At 42.8% G+C, this 21,380-nt stretch overlaps 1 protein-coding gene and 1 long non-coding RNA gene across 4 annotated transcripts; one reads left to right on the top strand and one right to left on the bottom strand.

Annotated features, from left to right (window-relative positions):
- The first annotated feature begins 5,790 nt into the window (after positions 1–5,790).
- LOC121578294 (intraflagellar transport protein 52 homolog) lies at positions 5,791–11,473 on the top strand. Of its 3 annotated transcripts, none has more exons than XM_041892577.2 (14): positions 5,791–6,005; positions 6,756–6,887; positions 7,023–7,110; positions 7,358–7,487; positions 7,603–7,678; positions 7,866–7,937; positions 8,208–8,334; positions 8,451–8,534; positions 8,933–9,001; positions 9,084–9,238; positions 10,267–10,354; positions 10,588–10,696; positions 10,807–10,952; positions 11,069–11,473. In XM_041892577.2, exons 2-14 carry the CDS (start codon positions 6,769–6,771, stop codon positions 11,108–11,110), a joined length of 1,305 nt encoding a protein of 434 aa, XP_041748511.1. In that variant the 5' UTR covers positions 5,791–6,005; positions 6,756–6,768; the 3' UTR covers positions 11,111–11,473. The 3 variants fall into 3 exon arrangements, with proteins under 3 accessions (XP_041748511.1, XP_041748509.1, XP_041748510.1); XM_041892575.1 differs by lacking the exon at positions 5,791–6,005 and adding an exon at positions 6,402–6,482; XM_041892576.2 differs by lacking the exon at positions 5,791–6,005 and adding an exon at positions 6,433–6,646.
- LOC123492091 lies at positions 11,411–12,917 on the bottom strand. The gene is made up of 3 exons (XR_006661623.1): positions 12,713–12,917; positions 11,694–12,345; positions 11,411–11,498 (listed from the first exon to the last, which is right to left on the bottom strand). It is a non-coding gene; the product is annotated as an uncharacterized LOC123492091 (long non-coding RNA).
- Positions 12,918–21,380: the final 8,463 nt, after the last annotated feature.

Raw genomic sequence — 21,380 nt, 5'->3', positions numbered from 1 at the left:
GGCCCAGCCAATCAGAATACATTTTTACCCACAAAAGAGCTTTATTACAGACAGAAATACTCCTCAGGTGAAGAAGCCGGATGTGGAGGTCCTGGGCTGGAGTGGTTACACATGGTCTGCGGTTGTCAGGCCGGTTGGACGTACTGCCAAATTCTCTAAAACGATGTTGGCAACAGCTCTGGTGGACATTCCTGCAGTCAGCATGCCAATTGCACACTCCCTCAAAACTTGAGACATCTGTGGGATTGTGTTGTGTGACAAAACTGCATATTTTAGAGTATACAAGCAATGCTCACTAACAGGGACGTAAACTAATTTGTGCATAACATTTGAGAGAAATAAGCTTTTTGTGCATATGGAACATTTCTGGGATCTTTTATTTCAGCTCATGAAACATGGGACCAACACTTTACATGTTGCATTTATATTTTAATTCAGTGTAGATCTCTCGGTGAGAGCATATGCCATCTCTAGAAAACCCTCCATTGAGATCTTCTTTTGGAGTTCCCCCTGTTACTTTGGACTTCATCAGAGCAGATTCAGATTTTAACCTGCCGGAAACAGATGGTGCTGTTCACCATCAAAAGGTTGCGCAGTTGGTCGACTAAATTGTCAGTGTGAGGACGGAGAATGCCACAGGAGAGGAGGATCTCCAGGCTCCTCTCTGCCGATGCTGTATCCTCCCGGCTAAGCACCATCCTCTCCATTAGCTCCAACACAGCCTTTTCTGTAGTACTTAATCCTTCTGCATCTGACCAAGTTGCAGGGCTGTTTCTGCCACTTTCAGCCACTCTTTTCTCTGAGGAGACAGGGCTGTCCAGTCCACCTTCCTGGTGGTGCAGACTCTGCAGTGGGGTTTCTGGGGTAGTGATAATGCTAATACCCCTGTCACTTCCAGAAGTGGTCATAGTAGCGACAGTCTTCTGGGTCTCATCAATTGAGAAAGTGGTGCTAGTTGAAGAAGTTGTCCTGGAACAAGCCGTGGACATTCCTTCATCAACACGTCCTTCCTGCGGCATGAACCCAACGTTGTAGAGCATTGCCCCAATGGTCGCAAGTAGAGATTCGTCTGATTCCAACTGATAGCGCTTCCCTGACCTCAGTGATCTCCTCCCTAGAGGGTTCAGAAACTGTACTAGATCCAGCTTCCTCTGCTGACTCTTGCCAGAAGAAGCTGCTCAAAACACTCCCCTGAGTTGTTACCCGTGTTTATGATAGATGTAAGGGAAACTAGAGCAAATACAGGAGATTAAATGTCTCACACTTATCTTACACATTGGACATCATAGTGTTATCATAGTGATACAATAAAGTCATCAAGTAGTGATTAGGCATTGGCACTGAGTCAAAGCTTGGCATAAATCCAAGTGAGCACCCAGCAGAGGACAAACCTAGGTTTCCCTGTTTTGAGACAATATTAAACTGTGTCAAATACACATTTTGGAAGGAAGCAATCAAATAACAATTGATTGCACATTGAGTTTACGAAGTATTGTAGATGATGAAATTCATCAATACATTGAGTAAAAAAGCAAGAGCTAAAAGCATTTGACGACAGTCCCATTGGCTTTTAAGGCAGGTCGGCAGGTTTTTTGAGAGAAATGCACCGATGGTAACAATAGATGATTGTTACCTTTTGGGCTGACCCCATTTAGTCGACTTGTCGATTGTTTGGTCGATAGGCTGTTGGTCGACCAAGATTTTTTTAGTCGAGCAGTTGCAAATACACTACATGACCAAAAGTATGTGGACACCTGCTTGTCGAACATCTCATTCCAAAATCATGGGCATTAATATGGAGTTGGTCCCCCCTTTCCTGCTATAACAGTCTCCACTCTTCTGGGAAGGCTTTCCACTAGATGTTGGAACATTGCTGCGGGGACTTGCTTCCATTCAGCATTAGTGAGGTCGGACACTGATGTTGGGCGATTAGGCCTGGTTCGCAGTTGGAGTTCTAATTCATCCCAAAGGTGTTCGATGGGGTTGAGGTCAGGGCTCTGTGCAGGCCAGTCAAGTTCTTCCACACCGATCTCGACAAACCATTTCTGTATGGACCTCGCTTTGTCCACGTGGGCATTGTCATGCTGGAACAGGAAAGGGACTTCCCCAAACTGTTGACATTCAGAATCGTCTAGAATGTCATTGTTTGCTGTAGCGTTAAGCTTTCCCTTCACTGGAACTAAGGGGCCTAGCCCGAACCATGAAAAACAGCCCCAGACCATTATTCCTCCTCTACCAAACTTTAAAGTTGGCACTATGCTTTCGGGCAGGTAGCGTTCTCCTGGCATCTGCCAAAACCAGATTCTTCTGTCGGACTGCCAGATGGTGAAGCGTGATTCATCACTCCAGAGAACACGTTTCCACTGCTCCAGAGTCCAATGGTGGCAAGCTTTACGGCTGAGCCGTTGTTCCTCCTAGACGTTTCCACTTCACAATAACAGCACTTACAGTTGACTGGGGCAGCTCTAGCAGGATATTCATTAGGTGTAATATTAGCAATTATTGGTACCATGATTGTCTTCGAAATGTGTATTTATTTACACAAAGCTTGACCACGAAGATTGCCATTTCCCCCTCCACTATAATGGGGGATCCTGTTTTCTGCAAACATTGCCTGCAGGACCGCGGTCAACCTTGATCTTCGTGGCTTCAATGAGAGGGAGCAGTTGTTCTCCCCTGACATAAATGTACCTGGTGGATTAGGCTACTGGTGCATTCAAGACAACTGGTAACTTTGAAAAATATGAGGTCAAATCATGACGTCAGTGATTTTCAGGTCAGAAAGTCGGAGCTCTACAAAAAGGCCCGAATTCACAAGTTTGAATTCCGAGTTGGATGACCGTTCAAAGTTGGAGAGTTCCGAGTTCCCAGTTGTTTTGAACACGGCATGAGCCGGTGTCCTTTCCTGGCTGATGTTACAGACTGACTGCTTACAGAGAGGAAGAGGCGTGGTTTTATACAAGACCACATGTTGGTCTTAGCCTGATCAAAGAAAAGAAACAGTGGTGTGAAGAAGATAATGTAGAAACAATAGTGGATCAATATATTAGTAATTCGTTTTATTCTTGCCTTGCAGTGTATACAGATGGTTCAAGGGATCCCATGAATGGGAAGACAGGAGCAGGTGTGTTTATTCCTGAGTTCGATGTTAATCTATGCAAGAGACTAACACATGATTTATCTGTATATTCAACAGAAATGGTTGCGATAATTATTGGATTTCAATGGATAGAGGAGGTACAACCAAGAAGAGTAGTAATATGTTCGGACACTGCATCAGTTTTGTGTAGTTTAAGATCTGGAAAGTCAGAACGTCAGGATTTATGGTTTGAAATAATGATGCTGTTGTTGGGCTTACAAAGAAATGGTATTGAAATTCAGTTCTGTTGGATTCAGGCTCATACAGGAGTTTATGGAAATGATGTAGTAGATATAATAGCAAAAAAAGCAGTGAAAAATAATATTGTGGATATACAGGTGCAGTTGGGTAGAGGGGAAATTAAAACATTGATTTGGAAAAATGGGTTAGGTTGCTGGCAGAGACACTGGGATGAAAGTACTAAGGGCAGACATTTTTTAAATAATTTTTTATTTATTTCACCTTTATTTAACCAGGTAAGCCAGTTGAGAACAAGTTCTCATTTACAACTGCGACCTGGCAAAGATAAAGCAAAGCAGTGCGATAAAAACAACAACACAGAGTTACATATGGGGTAAAAAAAAAACATAAAGTCAAAAATACTACAGAAAATATATATACAGTGTGTGCAAATGTAGCAAGTTATGGAGGTAAGGCAATAAATAGGCTATAGTGCAAATTAATTACAATTAGTATTAACACTGGAATGCTAGATGTGCAAGAGATTATGTGCAAATAGAGATACTGGGGTGCAAAAGAGCAAAATAAATAACAATATAGGGATGAGGTAGTTGGGTGGGCTAATTTCAGATGGGCTGTGTACAGGTGCAGTGATCGGTAAGGTGCTCTGACAACTGATGCTTAAAGTTAGTGAGGGAGATAAGAGTCTCCAGCTTCAGAGATTTTTGCAATTCGTTCCAATCATTGGCAGCAGAGAACTGGAAGGAATGGCGGCCAAAGTAGGTGTTGGCTTTGGGAATGACCAGTGAGATATACCTGCTGGAGCGCAGACTACGGGTGGGTGCTGCTATGGTGACCAAGGAGCTAAGATAAGGCAGGGATTTGCCTAGCAGTGATTTATAGATGGCCTGGAGCCAGTGGGTTTGACGACGAACATGTAGTGAGGACCAGCCAACAAGAGCATACAGGTCACAGTGGTGGGTAGTGTATGGGGCTTTGGAGACAAAACGGATGGCACTGTGATAGACTACATCCAATTTGCTGAGTAGAGTGTTGGAGGCTATTTTGTAAATGACATCGCCGAAGTCAAGGATCGGTAGGATAGTCAGTTTTACGAGGGCATGTTTGGCAGCATGAGTGAAGGAGGCTTTGTTGCGAAATAGGAAGCAAATTCTAGATTTAACTTTGGATTGGAGATTCTTAATGTGAGTCTGGAAGGAGAGTTTACAGTCTAACCAGACACCTAGGTATTTGTAGTTGTCCACATACTCTAGGTCAGACCCGTCGAGAGTGGTGATTCTAGTCGGGTGGGCGGATGCCAGCAGCGTTCGATTGAAAAGCATGCATTTAGTTTTACTAGTGTTTAAGAGCAGTTGGAGGCTACTGAAGGAGTGTTGTATGGCATTGAAGCTCGTTTGGAGGTTTGTTAACACAGTGTCCAATGAAGGGCCAGATGTATACAAAATGGTGTTGTCTGCGTAGAGGTGGATCTGAGAGTCACCAGCAGCAAGAGCGACATCATTGATATACACGGAGAAAAGTGTCGGCCCAAGAATTGAACCCTGTGGCACCCCCATTTATAGCACAAGGAAATCTATATGGGAGATAGTGTCATATGATGGGAACAGAGGGGAGGAAGTTATGTTGAGTAGGATGAGATTAGGGCATACACGATTGAATTCCTCTTTGAAATTGATAGGGAAACATGGTACTGGAATGTGTAATGGCTGTATGGTTGAGGAAATGGTTGAATGTATTATTATTTTGTGGAATGTATGATGTAGACAGGGAGAGGTTGTTTGACAGAGTCAGATAGGTTGAACGGGATTGGGGAGTGGGTGGTATTTTGGGTGATGGGAGTAGTGAAGTTTGTAGGGAATTATTTTATTTTATTAGAAATTCAGGGTTAATTAAGAGAATATAGTGGTATAGATAGGTCGTGACCAGCCTCACACTCCAGTACAGTAGGTGGCTGTGTATGCACCTGCCAGTTGGTTGTGATTTGCCAATAAAATAAGAAGAAGAGAGAGGCCCAACTAGGCAGAAAGATGGGACACAGCTGGTTAAATAAGACTTTAAATGTGATTAATATGGATTTTAATAAAAGGAAAGCATCCAACCGGAAAGTGTGATTATTGCCAGGAAAAAGAGACAGTGGAGCATGTATTGCTACAGAGTGGGCAGTATCAGAGGGAAAGAGAGAGGCTGAGATCTAGTATGAGGGAGAAGGGGATACAGGAAATGAGTTTAAATAGTATATTGAGTAGAATGTCATCATATTTTCTTATATTTTTTAAGAGCAACAGGGCTGGCAGCGGGGGATTTAGTTTCTCCCTGTCTCTGGCCCACACTCCAGTACAGTAGGTGGCGGTAATGCACCATAACGTTGGATGCCAACCGCCGATAAACCCCACCGAAGAAGAACTCGGTGGAACATGTATCCCTCCAGCAGGTGGCGTTTTTTCGTTGTTTCGCCCACCAAGCAATTCGTTTTTTTATGGAGGGCAATGAGAGTTTCGAATTTGGGCAACAAAAAGACGAATGGCTTATTTGCTACGTGAGGTTTATTTGATAGAATAGAAATATACGTTTCGTAATGCTTGAGTTGTTAGGAGTGTACTGATATAAGTAGAACATGTGACATCCCGGCAACTTTTAGAAGAAGAAAAAACATTCGACGTGGAAGGTGTGTTGAACGACGCGCTAGCGGAGTTGCATTATTTTCCAGAGAACGCATAGAGCCCCACCTTGATTATTCCTTTTATACCATGTCTATAACACATTTAACGTTAGAAATGAGTTCATTTTCCGGTATAAATGTGTTCAACATCCACTGAAGTACCTAGCACGTTTACTAGATAGCTACAAACAGACTTGCTAGTTTAGCTAGCCAAACCATCAGTCTTAGCTTGCCATTATGAACATCGAATTCAACAATGTCCATAATGTTTACGTGTAAATCGGCAACAAAAGTGGGAAAGGTTGCTATGGGTTTCTACCCTTTCTGCTTAAATCATATAACACTTCACTATCGATATGTTTTATACCTATGTCTGTGATCCCCTCTCCCGTTGCTATGCAGGTAGCGCCCATGGTTACTCTTGTGGATCAGTTTTGTACCCACAATGCGCCATTTTGAGCCACTGGAAGATGGTTTCTAGAGGTATTTAGCTCGCCAGCTAACTTCGCGTACAACGATTATTATCATATTTATATAAATCCGCGAACATTTTAATATGTATTAGGGATCTAGCTAGTTTGTTCAAATATACAAAGAAACAGCAAATCATTGGTCCTTCAACATTTTGCTCGCCAGTAACGATTTGTGTAAGGTAGCTAGCTAACTTAGCTGCTAGCTAGCTAACGTTGAGTAGATCATCATATAGCTACGCAATGCAATAATGTAACAACGTGTTTGTCACATGTCTTTAAATAGAAGTTAACATACAATGGAGAAGGAGCAGCGCAACAGTGTTGTTTTTAACGCATCCAAGAGAGAACTGTTCACTGCCAACAATGGTTACAAGTCCCTGCAGAAGAGACTCAGGGCACAATGGAAGATTCAGAGGTAACGTTAGGAAGCTAGCTAGCTGGCTATATTGCTTGCTGTAACTACATAAGAACAATACATTGTAGTCACGTATTTGTCATCATAATAAGGTAACCTCTTCATATATGTGGTTTTATGTTTGTTCATACACAGCATAAAAGAGGAGCTCTCCTTGGAGAAGTTGAATGGTGTGAAGTTGTGGATTACTGCTGGCCCCAGGGAAAAGTTCACTGCTGCTGAGGTGTGTTGCTGGTCAGTTGTAGGAGGTCAAATAACATGCCTTTGAATTGAGTTTTGGGCAGAGTAATCAGGATATTAAAATAACAGATTTAAAAGTTTAATATCAAAGTTTGATGTGTCCATGCATTGCGATTCTGAAGCAACACACTCCACTAATATAGAAAATGTTTGTGACAACCTAAACACTGTTAGGTATGTTGGTTGGTTTATGTTTTGAGTCAGACATTGATTAACTCTGTCATGTTCAGTTGGAGGTCCTGAAGCAGTACTTGGATGGGGGAGGAGATGTCCTTGTGATGCTGGGTGAAGGAGGGGAGATGAAGTATGACACCAATATCAACTTCCTCCTTGAGGAGTTTGGGATAATGGTCAACAATGGTGAGTATTATATGAGTGGAATAGACCTTGTGACTCAGATTGTTGTCATCCAGATATTTCACTGTCAGTTTTATTGACGATGAGTGTTTTGTCTTCATTCTCATTTTTACTGAAGATGCTGTCGTGAGGAATGTTTACTACAAGTATTTCCATCCAAAAGAAGCACTTGTGTCCAATGGTGTTCTGAACAGGTTAGTTGATTAACCATTTAGACATTTTGATATTTGGTTTGTCCCAATGTAATAGTGCTTTTATCATTGCGTTCTTGTCAATGCCAATGAAGTAAATGTACCAGAAAAGGATAATGGGGTTGATAGTTCCACAAGCTATGAAAGACACATGCGCTACTGTGCAAGCATCTTGCTTTTAATCCTTTAGAGAGATCAGTCGGGCTGCAGGCAAGGTGGTGACAGGGATCATCGAAGATGAAAGTGCCGGGAACAATGCACAGTAGGTCTTCTCTGTTTTCATGTCATCATTGTCAAGTGTATGTTTGTTTTCATTTTCATAACTGTCAACAGTCTCACCAGAGAACAGAAAGATGATCACAGTTTCATGTCTAATCACATCATATGCCAAACCTAAACAAACAGGCAGATTGGCCTAAAGGAGTTGGTCCTTGTTAAACAAACAAATGAATGAAACAGTGATTGTAGTTTGGCTTGTCAGTGCCCCCCTGGTAAAATATTGAACCTGTATTCTTAATGTGTACTTGAACAGGGCCCTCACATTTGTGTACCCGTATGGAGCTACACTGAGTGTGATGAAGCCTGCTGTGGCTGTTCTCTCCACTGGGTCTGTCTGCTTCCCCCTCAACAGGCCTGTCCTCGCCTTCTATCAGGTCAAGGTGAGTAGCTCCCGTTGACCTGCAAACACCACAACATGATTATACATTGTATTTAAAAGATACAGTATGTCAGTTATTTACTAGTTGTGTCAACTGTTTTTTTTTTTGTAATTCAGGAGGCAGGCAAACTGGCAGTGATGGGTTCCTGTCACATGTTCAGTGACCAGTACCTAGACAAAGAGGAGAACAGTAAAATAATGGTGAGTGGAGTGTCTGTCTATAAACACTCAGCCTTGTTATGTTTGAGAGCCAATAATGTAGGCTATTTTACCCTTTTCACATGATCATGCCAACCCAACTGTAATGTGCTGGTTTGGAGATTTTTGTCCTTTCCAGAATGGTTCCAGCAACTATAATGGGTGCATAACCAGGCCAGGGCAGTACAGCATCGCTGGGCATATTTTGGCTTTGCTCAGTTGTGTGAAAAGGGTATTTGACGACTTCCTGATGGGAGGCTTCACAGTAACACAAGAAGAGTTGTGAAAGTGTTATCCCTATAGCACTGTAATGGTAATGGTGTAATGTTTGGTGATCCACTATTTGATCCCCTACTGACTCCATTTGGTTGTAATGTTCCCTTTCTCTTTTTGTTATACAGGATGTTGTTTTCCAGTGGCTCATGGGTGATAACATTAATCTGAACCAGATAGATGCAGAGGACCCCGAGGTGAGAAGCCAAGGCATGTTTTAGGATCTGCAGTTTTACCTTTGAGTACTAGAAGTGACACTTCTCATTCTGTTTGGCTCAGATCACAGATTACACCATGCTACCAGACACAGGCTGCCTGTCTGAGCGACTGCGAGTATGCTTGCAAGAGGGAGAGGAAAACCCAAGAGACTTTACCTCCCTGTTTGACATGTCTCTACTCAAACTATCAACAAACACGTTACCCCAAGTCATCAGGTGAGAACACATACTGCTTTATAAACTGGAGACATCAGTTTTCACTACAGTAGGCCATAGTTGAAGTGGCTACAGGTTGTTTTGTCTGCCATGCCTGCATGTTCAAATCATGAATAAAATAAAATTGTATTGGTCGCGTACACATAATTTCCAGATGTTATCACAGGTGCAGCAAAATGCTTATGTTTGTGTCTCCCGAGTGGCGCAGTGGTCTAAGGCACTGCATCGCAGTGCTAGCTGTGCCACTAGAGATCCTGGTTCGTATCCAGGCTCTGTCGTAGCTGGCCGTGACCGGGAGACCCATGGGGCGGCGCACAATTGGCCCAGCGTCGCCCAGGGTAGGGGAGGGAATGGCCAGCAGGGATGTAGCTCAGTTGGTAGAGCATGGCGTTTGCAACGCCAGGGTTGTGGGTTCGATTCCCACGGGGGGCCAGTATGAAATAAATAAATAATGTATGCACTCACTAACTGTAAGTCGCTCTGGATAAGAGCGTCTGCTAAATGACGTAAATGTAAATGTAGCTCCAACAGTGCAGTAATACCTAATAATACACACAAATCCCAAAATAAAAGAAAGGAATGAAGAAATATCAGAACGAGCAATGTCAGAGTCCGGAATATAAATATATATGTATATGATGCTGTGTATAGACAGTATATGAATAAAAAAGGTGTGTACAGCATTAGTTATATAGGAAGAGCCTTGACTAGAATACAGTATATACAAATGAAGTGAGTAAAACAGTATGTAAAGATTATTGAAGTGCCCTATGTTCGACTATGAACATAGGGCAGCAGTCTTTATGGTGCAGGGTTGAGTACCGGGTGGTAGCCGGCAAGTAAGAGTGACTAAGTTTAGGACAGTCTGATGGCCTGGAGATAGAAGCTGTTTTTCAGTCTCTCGGTCCCAGCTTAGATGCACCTGCCTTCTAGATGGTAGCGGGGTGAACAGGCCGTGGCTCGGGTGGCTGAGGTCCTTGATCGTACGGTATGTTTGTTGACAACGTGTTTGACTTGTCCTCCTGCAGTTCCTACAAGCAGATGAATGTCAAACATGAGCCTCTCCAGCTGATCACACCTCAGTTTGAGACTCCCCTTCCCCAGCTGGAGCCTGCTGTAAGTTTCCCCTCAGCACCCCTCTCTAGCTCTACACAATCTCCTCTAGCTCAACCATTGTGTGGGTTCTATACACTCAACTGAGAATGGCATGTGCATTAGTGATTGTATTCAAATCGAGCTTATTGACTGGGATTTCGTGATGTGACTATACACACTTGATCATTGTAGAAAATTACCAATTTGCCATCCCTCCAAGAGCTGTCTGTTTTCCTATGGGTTGCTTTGAGCAGGTCTTCCCGCCTGCCTTTAGGGATCTGCCTCCCCCCATGCTTGACCTATTTGACCTGGATGAAACCTTCTCTTCTGAGAAAGTGCGTTTGGCACAGCTCTCCAACAAATGTAAGTGTTCAACCACATCCTATTCTTGTTTTAGCTGATCTCCTACAATGTCAGTGATAACCCCAGGTTTTATTTGAATTAATGAAGTGTTTAATTTATTCTCCCTGCAGGCACAGACGATGATCTAGAGTTCTACGTGAGGAAGTGTGGGGACATCTTGGGGGTGACGGGGAAGTTGGATAAAGACCAGAGGGATGCCAAACACATCCTGGAGCACATCTTCTTCCAGGTCGTGGAGTTCAAGAAGCTCAATCAGGTGAGCCATATGAACATCAGACCCTCTGATATATGCACACAAGATTTGTTGATCTAGGCAATGATTGACATTGTGATTAATATATTTAAATGATTTATCCCATCGCTCCCATACAGGAACATGATATTGACACAGAGACCAGGTTTTCCCCATTCTGATGACTAGCAACCAATGAGTGTGCAATTTTGTATGTATTTTTCAAGGGCTTGTATATACACACACTCAATCTAGATGTATCCATATAGTTTTTCCAGTAACTATAAGAGAATGTAACTCCCTATCCTTCAAACTGAATGTATATAGTTGAGATTTGTTTCATGTACTAAATCTGACAAGTGAAACGAATATTGTATAAGGCTTTCCATATCTGATTGATTACTTTTGTGGTAAAGGATGACACATTTAGGCATTTACTGTGTAATAAAAAGTGTTCCATTTCCTAAATACTCAAAGCATGGTTGATTTAATAAATACAAAACTTTATTATAATAGATTGTAAAATAAACATTTTCTTCATACTTCTTCTTCTTGCTTGTGTCCCTTTGTCTGTAAAGGTGAAATTAGAGAACATGTCAATATACAAGCCATTAAACAACCTCTGAAGTCTTAGTTTCCCAGCCATAAAAAAAATATACATACACTTTTAATTAGGAAATAGCATGCCAGGTGTGGTCCATTTTCACCAAAATGACTTTTTGCTTGCCAAGACACAGCAGCAGTTACTGAGCCTGAGAACCTTACCTCAGCTTTTCAGTACAGCACTGTCACATGCCCACTTTGGCTTGTTCAGCTTGCGGTCTGGCTCAGGCTGGAACCCATAGTGGCCTATCTCCAGGACCTCTGGTTCTCCTATGTGTTATTGGCATATGGGGGTGTTCCTGACCAGATCAGGGAGATCTCAGCCAGGGACAGTGGTGCAGACTGGAACTTGGGACTCCAGGTCGACTCCAACGTGCTTGATTCAAGGATCGGTTTGGGACTGTTAGTCTCGGGTTTGATTAGCGAGACCTCCAAGGCAACCTGTGAGGCAGTCAGATCAACATAGGACAGGTCCAATGGGCAGGCTAGTTTGGGTTTCTGGAGGAGCACTGGCTCAGTGGGAGTAGAGGACTTGCTCTCCACAGGTATGGTGAGCCAAGGTGTTTGTGTGGCCTCCTTAGACAGCAAAGAGTTCAGGTTCAGGGCATGAGAGAGGGACTCATGGTTGGGAGACTTGACAGAGGGAGGCCAGGATGGATGGTTTGGAGTCACAATACTCAACCACAATTCCATTGGGAGGCAGAAGTGATGTGGACTGTCCCTCCATTGACAGAGCAGACGCAGACAAACTCTGGTTTACGAAGAAGCCTCTGTCAAACTGAGGGAGATGGGCACTGAAAGCTCCTGGACACATCTTTGAAGAAAATAATTAAACTCTGGTAGAATGTCTCATCACCACATGATGATTTAAAAAGCAATTGTTAAACATGATGATTTAAAAAGGAATTGTGCTTCTACATCTGCATTGCTTGCTGTTTGGGTTTTTAGGCTGGGTTTCTGTATAGCACATCTGATGTAAAAAGGGCTTTATAAATACGATTGATTGATTTTATATTGGTTGTTCTTTATTGGAATTATAATTAGTTCTTTATAGGAATTAGAATAAATTTAGCCTATGGCAAGATAGAAATGTCTTACCAGCACTGGCTAACTCCTCGTCCATGTTTTTGGGTCAATTGTTGAACGGTTGCCTAATTAAAATGCAGCTTGTATTTAATCACCTGTTTGGTGATGATGAGCGACCTCACCAACAAGGCAACTGCCAACAGCAATGGTGGGAGGGGGTAGTTGCGTGTATTCATGGAGTCAAGGGAAGCCGAGCTTCCCCCAAAAATTCACCAATAAAATAATTGTATCTTTCGTCTCTCTGTTTCATAATTTCCCTTCAATTCGCAAGAGACTGAATGTATCTCACCGGAGAAAGCGAAACAGCGCCCCTCTGTCTCTCTACGTGTAGCCATCTATCTGATGCTGTTTGATCCAAACGAGTATGACATTGTTGCCGCCCGTAGCATTGAATGGAGCTTTTGGCCTCCTTTGATAAAGAAAGGATAAAAAATAAGCCAATCAGCGTTGAGCTAAACTGAACAAGCTCAACTGTGAATGGTCCTGGCGCACCAAAAAAAAGTCAACGGAAGCCAGCTTGGATTTTGGCGTCACTCCTATCAAATCTCATTGAGAACTTGAATTGTTGCATCTTGTTGTGTTGTTGTCCTCTGGTGGCTAGCTAGCTAAAGTTGGCCCTTTCCTAAATTAGCCATGGATGGAGATAGGGATTTGTACTTGTGGTTTTACTTAATTCTCTGTATAGGGATTTGTACTTGTGGTTTTACTTAATTCTCAGTACTGGCCAATGATTATAACGGCGATTCTGATACACCATTCATTCATCCATTGTTTTTTATTTTATTTCACCTTTATTTAACCAGGTAAGCCAGTTGAAAACAAGTTCTCATTTACAACTGCGACCTGGCCAAGATAAAGCAAAGCAGTGCGATAAAAACAACAACACAGAGTTACATATGGGGTAAAACAAAACATAAAAGTCAAAAATACCACAGAAAATATATATACAGTGTGCAAATGTAGCAAGTTATGGAGGTAAGGCAATAAATAGGCCATAGTGCAAAATAATTACATTGTTGTGCTCCTGGCCTGAGAGGATGGAAGTTCAATATGTATAATTTGTTGTATAATTTGATAGAAAAGCGCGCATTTCTCTCTTATTGTATGTATGCATAGATCTGATCAATCGTGTATTCGGTAGACTATAATTACACAGACACAACATTGTGAAAAGTCACTTTTTGGAATAAAAATCTTTGTGTCCCTTGACCTATTCATAGGATCACAATTCTGCGCGCGCACACCTCTGGTGACGTCACTCCCGGGAAAGCGTTGAGAGTGCGAGAAAAGAAGCGCTCGAGATAGAGAAGAGGTACACAAATAATTAATGATGCTGAGGAGATACGCAGCATCGCCTTGAAATGGCAGCGAGTAGTGTGGACGAAATGGAGAGAACGTTGAAGAAGCAACAGCTATGCTGGAATGCGATCAATATGGGTGACCGTTCTGAAGATATGGAGCGGGAGGATGACGGTCAAGGATCTGAATGGTCTGTAGTGGAAAGACAGGAAGAAGAGAGATCATGATACTGAAATCAGTGGAGCTTCTGGTGTAGAAAGCAAAAAGAGGCTCATGGTAGGAAGCAAGAGTAAAATGTTGGTGGAAAGTTGTGATGGTGTTTGATGAGACCGCAGGGCCTCATTTATACCTTATCCGAATAACTAATGCCATAGAGATAGGTGAAGTTAAACTATCCCGGTTATTTGGAAATGTTAGATTGATAATATTTTGTGGTAGCCAGGCTCAGCAAGGGAAGATTCTGCAAATGGAAAAGCTTAATGGGAAGAAGATTAAAAGCTATGTACCTGGTGATTATGCTAGGTTGAGGGGAGTCATCACTGGGGTCCTAATATCTGTCTATAGATGATATTAAAGAAAATGTGAAGGGAGGCAGAGTGAGGCCAAAAGGTTGATCAGTAGGAAAGAGGGGCAAAGAAGTGGAAGCTTATCAGTGATGCTGAGGTTTGAGATCGTTTTGCCGGGAAAAGTACAAATAGGATTCCATAGTTTCAATGTTAGAGAATTTGCGCCATATGTTTTAAATGCCAAAGAATGAGACATGTAGCTGCTCAGTGTAAAGGAAAGAAAATATGTGCGTGGAAAATAAGTGTGGAGTGGAACACGGTGAATGAGGAAGCAATGTGAAGGTTAAGTGCTGTAATTGTGGGGGAAAACACAGTGCAGCATTTGGTGGATGCCAGGTGCAGAGAGAGGCTAGAGAGGCTCAGAGATATAGGATCAGTCATGATGTATCATATTCAGAGGCTGTAAAACAGATTGGTAGAACTACAGTGCGGACTGATGGAGCTTACATGGATGTTCCTGTAGTAAGTGGACCTACAGTGAGGGAAAAAAGTATTTGATCCCCTGCTGATTTTGTACGTTTTCCCACCGACAAAGACATGATCAGTCTATAATTTTAATGGTAGGTTTATGTGAACAGTGAGAGACAGAAAAACAACAACAAAATCCAGAAAAACGCATGTCAAAAATATTATGAATTGATTTGCATTTTAATGAGGGAAATAAGTATTTGACCCCTTGTTGGCAATCACAGAGGTCAGACATTTCTTGTAGTTGGCCACCAGGTTTGCACACATCTCAGGAGGGATTTTGTCCCACTCCTCTTTGCAGATCTTCTCCGTCATTAAGGTTTCGAGGCTGACGTTTGGCAACTCGAACCTTCAGCTCCCTCCACAGATTTTCTATGGGATTAAGGTCTGGAGACTGGCTAGGCCACTCCAGGACCTTAATGTGCTTCTTCTTGAGCCACTCCTTTGTTGCCTTGGCCGTGTGTTTTGGGTCATTGTCATGCTGGAATACCCATCCACGACCCATTTTCAATGCCCTGGCTGAGGGAAGGAAGTTCACACCCAAGATTTGACAGTACATGGCCCCGTCCATTGTCCCTTTGATGCGGTGAAGTTGTCCTGTCCCCTTAGCAGAAAAACACCCCCAAAGCATAATGTTTCCACCTCCATGTTTGACGGTGTGGATGGTGTTCTTGGGGTCATAGGCAGCATTCCTCCTCCTCCAAACACGGCGAGTTGAGTTGATGCCAAAGAGCTCCATTTTGGTCTCATCTGACCACAACACTTTCACCCAGTTCTCCTCTGAATTATTCAGATGTTCATTGGCAAACTTCAGACGGGCATGTATATGTGCTTTCTTGAGCAGGGGGACCTTGCGGGCGCTGCAGGATTTCAGTCCTTCACGGCGTAGTGTCTTACCAATTGTTTTCTTGGTGACTATGGTCCCAGCTGCCTTGAGATCATTGACAAGATCCTCCCATGTAGTTCTGGGCTTTTTCCTCACCGTTGTCATGATCATTGCAACTCCACGAGGTGAGATCTTGCATGGAGCCCCAGGCCGAGGGAGATTGACAGTTATTTTGTGTTTCTTCCATTTGCCAATAATCGCACCAACTGTTGTCACCTTCTCACCAAGCTGCTTGGCGATGGTCTTGTAGCCCATTCCAGCCTTGTGGAGGTCTACAATCTTGTCTCTGACATCCTTGGAGAGCTCTTTGGTCTTGGCCATGGTGGAGAGTTTGGAATCTGATTGATTAATTGCTTCTGTGGACTGGTGTCTTTTATACAGGTAACAAACTGAGATTAGGAGCACTCCCTTTAAGAGTGTGCTCCTAATCTCAGCTCGTTACCTGTATAAAAGAGACCTGGGAGCCAGAAATCCTTCTGATTGAGAGGGGGTCAAATACTTCTTTCCCTCATTAAAATGCAAATCAATTTATAACATTTTTGACATGCGTTTTTCTGGATTTTTTTGTTGTTATTCTGTCTCTCACTATTCAAATAAACCTAGCATTAAAATGATAGACTGATCATTTCTTTGTCAGTGGGCAAACGTACAAAATCAGCAGGGGATCAAATACTTTTTTCCCTCACTGTACTGTCGGGACAGTTGCTTCTGCTGGTTCTGGTATGGTTTCGAGGCCCGTTCAGAAATCTTGCGCTCATGAATGTGCGGTGTTAAAGGACAATTTGATCATGAATAAAGTTGACTTCATAGCTTTTATTGGTAAGGTTATCAACACTGTTTCTTGGGATGGAAGAAGTGCGGGAGCTGTCGTTTTCCAAGTCGGTCCATTAGACCAGGGGTTCCCAAACTTTTTAACTTAACTTCCAGCATTGGGGAACATCCCGTGCCACCCCTGCGAACACGCGCCACGTCTATTTCTATGGGCACAAGCACTGTTCATGACAAACTGTTCACAGGTTTAAAGCTTATTTGCTGCAATTCTACACATTTTGTCATGGGGTGCAAAGAAAATTCTGCAGTTTTAATGCAAATTGTCTTGCAATTCTATACATTTTGCCGTGTCTAATGTGTATTCATGTGATATTTGAGTGACAAAAAAATTACAACAATATCTATGGGCAAAAAAACCTCAATACAAAAACGTTAGCTGAAATGGGCTAGTTGATCTGGACATTTCTGACAAGTTATAAATAGCTGTCTAAGGTATGCAATGACTAACATGACAAGAGGAACTGATTATGCACTACCCAATGTGCACCTCGTGCATTCTACTATTACACCTTTCAAGAGTACGTTTTTAAAGCCGGACTGAGTTCCTTAAAAATATATACAGTACCAGTCAAAAGTTTGGACACACCTACTCATTCCAGGGTTTTTCTTTAATTTTACTATTTTCTACATTGTAGAATAATAGTGAAGACATCAAAACTATGAAATAACACATATGGAATCATGCAGTAACCAAAAAAGTGTTAAACAAATCAACATTTATTTTATATTTGAGATTATTCAAATATCCACCCTTTGCCTTGGTGACAGCTTTGCACACTCTTGGCATTCTCTCAACTAGCTTAATCTGGAATGCTTTTCCAACAGTCTTGAAGGAGTTCCCACATATGCTGAGCACTTGTTGGCTGCTTTTCCTTCACTCTGCGGTCCGACTCATCCCAAACCATCTCATTTGGGTTGAGGTCGGGGGATTTTGGAGGCCAGCTCATCTGATGCAGCACTCATCACTCTCCTTCTTAGTAAAATAGCCCTTACACAGCCTGGAGGTGTGTTGGGTCATTGTCCTGATGAAAAACAAATGATAGTCCCACTAAGCCCAAACCAGATGTGATGGCGTATCGCTGCAGAATGCTGTGGTAGCCATGCTGGTTAAGTGTGCTTTGAATTCTAAATAAATCACTGACAGTGTCACCAGCAAAGCACCCCCTCACCATAACACCTCCTCCTCCATGCTTTACGGTTGGAAATACACATGCAGAGATCATCCATTCACCCACACCTCGTCTCACAAAGACATGGCGGTTGGAACCAAAAATGTCAAATTTGGACTCCAGACCAAAGGACAAATTTCCACTGGTCTAATGTTTCTTGGCCCAAGCAAGTCTCTTCTTATTGGTGTCCTTTAGTAGTGGTTTCTTTGCAGCAATTCGACCATGAAGGCCTGATTCATACAGTCTCCTCTCAACAGTTGATGTTGAGATGTGTCTGTTACTTGAACTCTGTGAAGCATTTATTTGGGCTACAATTTCTGAGGCTGGTAACTCTAATGAACTTATCCTCTGCAGCAGAGGTAACTCTGGGTCTTCCATTCCTGTGGCGGTCCTCATGAGAGCCAGTTTCATCATAGCGCTTGATGGTTTTTGCGACTGCACTTGAAGAAACTTTCAAAAGTTCTAGAAATTTTCCATATTGACTGACCTTCATGTCTTAAAGTAATGTTGTTTCTCTTTGCTTATTTGAGCAGTTCTTGCCATAATATGGACTTGGTCTTTTACCAAATAGGGCTATATTCTGTATACCCCCCCTACCTTGTCAGAACACAACTGATTGGCTCAAACGCATTAAGAAGGAAAGAAATTCCACAAATTAACTTTTAAGAAGGCACACCTGTTAATTGAAATGCATTCCAGGTGACTACCTCATGAAGCAGGTTGAGAGAATGCCAAGAGTGTGCAAAGCTGTCTACAAGACAAAGGGTGGCTATTTAAAAAATCTCAAATATAAAATATATTTTGTTTTGTTTAACATTTTTTTGGTTACTGCATGATTCCATATGTGTTATTTCATATTTTTGATGTCTTCACTATTATTCTACAATGTAGAAAATAGTAAAATTAAAGAAAAACCCTGGAATGAGTAGGTGTGTCCAAGCTTTGTGTAAATAAATACACATTTCGAAGACAATCATGGTACCAATAATTGCTAATATTACACCAAATGTATATCCTGCTAGAGCTTCCCCAGTCAACTGTAAGTGCTGTTATTGTGAAGTGGAAACGTCTAGGAGGAACAACGGCTCAGCCGTGAAGTGGTAGGCCACACAAGCTCACAGAACGGGACCGCCGAATGCTGAAGTGCGTAGCACGTACAAATCGTCTGTCCTCGGTTGCAACACTCACTATCGAGTTCCAAACTGCCTCTGGAAGCAACGTCAGCACAAGAACCGTTCGTCGAGAGCTTCATGAAATGGGTTTCCATGGCCAAGCAGCCACATACAAGCCTAAGATCACCATGTGCAATGCAAAGTGTTGGCTGGAGTGGTGTAAAGCTTGCCACCATTGGACTCTGGAGCAGTGGAAACGTGTTCTCTGGAGTGATGAATCATGCTTCACCATCTGGCAGTCCGACGGAAGAATCTGGTTTTGGCAGATGCCAGGAGAACACTACCTGCCCGAAAGCATAGTGCCAACTTTAAAGTTTGGTAGAGGAGGAATAATGGTCTGGGGCTGTTTTACATGGTTCGGGCTAGGCCCCTTAGTTCCAGTGAAGGGAAAGCTTAACGCTACAGCAAACAATGACATTCTAGACGATTCTGTGCTTCCAACTTTGTGGCAACAGTTTGGGGAAGGCCTTTTCCTGTTTCAGCATGACAATGCCCACGTGCACAAAGCGAGGTCCATACAGAAATGGTTTGTCGAGATCGTTGTGGAAGAACTTGACTGGCCTGCTCAGAGCCCTGACCTCAACCCCATCGGACACCTTTGGGATGAATTAGAACTCCAACTGCGAACCAGGCCTAATCGCCCAACATCAGTGTCCGACCTCACTAATGCTGAATGGAAGCAAGTCCCCGCAGCAATGTTCCAACATCTAGTGGAAAGCCTTCCCAGAAGAGTGGAGACTGTTATAGCAGGAAAGGGGGGACCAACTCCATATTAATGCCCATGATTTTGGAATGAGATGTTCGACAAGCAGGTGTCCACATACTTTTGGTCATGTAGTGTATTTGCAACTGCTCGACTAAAAAAATCTTGGTCGACCAACAGACTATCGACCAAACAATCGACAAGTCGACTAAATGGGGTCAGCCCAAAAGGTAACACTCATCTATTGTTACCATCGGTGCATTTCTCACAAAAAACCTGCCGACCTGCCTTAAAAGCCAATGGGACTGTCGTCAAATGCTTTTAGCTCTTGCTTTTTTACTCAATGTATTGATGAATTTCATCATCTACAATACTTCGTAAACTCAATGTGCAATCAAATGTTATTTGATTGCTTCCTTCCAAAATGTGTATTTGACACAGTTTAATATTGTCTCAAAACAGGGAAACCTAGGTTTGTCCTCTGCTGGGTGCTCACTTGGATTTATGCCAAGCTTTGACTCAGTGCCAATGCCTAATCACTACTTGATTACTTTATTGTATCACTATGATAACACTATGATGTCCAATGTGTAAGATAAGTGTGAGACATTTAATCTCCTGTATTTGCTCTAGTTTCCCTTACATCTATCATAAACACGGGTAACAACTCAGGGGAGTGTTTTGAGCAGCTTCTTCTGGCAAGAGTCAGCAGAGGAAGCTGGATCTAGTACAGTTTCTGAACCCTCTAGGGAGGAGATCACTGAGGTCAGGGAAGTGCTATCAGTTGGAATCAGACAAATCTCTACTTGCGACCATTGGGGCAATGCTCTACAACGTTGGGTTCATGCCGCAGGAAGGACGTGTTGATGAAGGAATGTCCACGGCTTGTTCCAGGACAACTTCTTCAACTAGCACCACTTTCTCAATTGATGAGACCCAGAAGACTGTCGCTACAATGACCACTTCTGGAAGTGACAGGGGTATTAGCATTATCAGTACCCCAGAAACCCCACTGCAGAGTCTGCACCACCAGGAAGGTGGACTGGACAGCCCTTTCTCCTCAGAGAAAAGAGTGGCTGAAAGTGGCAGAAACAGCCCTGCAACTTGGTCAGATGCAGAAGGATTAAGTACTACAGAAAAGGCTGTGTTGGAGCTAATGGAGAGGATGGTGCTTAGCCGGGAGGATACAGCATCGGCAGAGAGGAGCCTGGAGATCCTCCTCTCCTGTGGCATTCTCCGTCCTCACACTGACAATTTAGTCGACCAACTGCGCAACCTTTTGATGGTGAACAGCACCATCTGTTTCTGGCAGGTTAAAATCTGAATCTGCTCTGATGAAGTCCAAAGTAACAGGGGAACTCCAAAAAAATGCATTCTGATTGGCTGGGCCTGGCTCCCCAGTGGGTAGGCCTGGCTGCCAAGTGGGTGTGCCCCTCCCAGGCCCACCCATGGCCGCACCCCTGCCCAGTCATGTGAAATCCATAGATCAGGGCCTAATGAATTTCTTTCAATTGACTGATTTCCTTATATGAACTGTAACTCAGTAAAATCTTTGAAATTGTTGCATGTTGCGTTTATATTTTTGTTCAGTATAGCATAATAAAAATCCCCATGAAAATCTGCCAGTTTAAACTAGAGAGATCTGTTTGGCCTAAATTTAGTTAAATGC

The sequence above is a fragment of the Coregonus clupeaformis genome, chromosome 12 (genome assembly GCF_020615455.1).
Source record: "Coregonus clupeaformis isolate EN_2021a chromosome 12, ASM2061545v1, whole genome shotgun sequence".
Lineage (NCBI taxonomy): Eukaryota > Metazoa > Chordata > Actinopteri > Salmoniformes > Salmonidae > Coregonus > Coregonus clupeaformis.
This window is presented reverse-complemented; position numbering and strand designations above follow the sequence as displayed.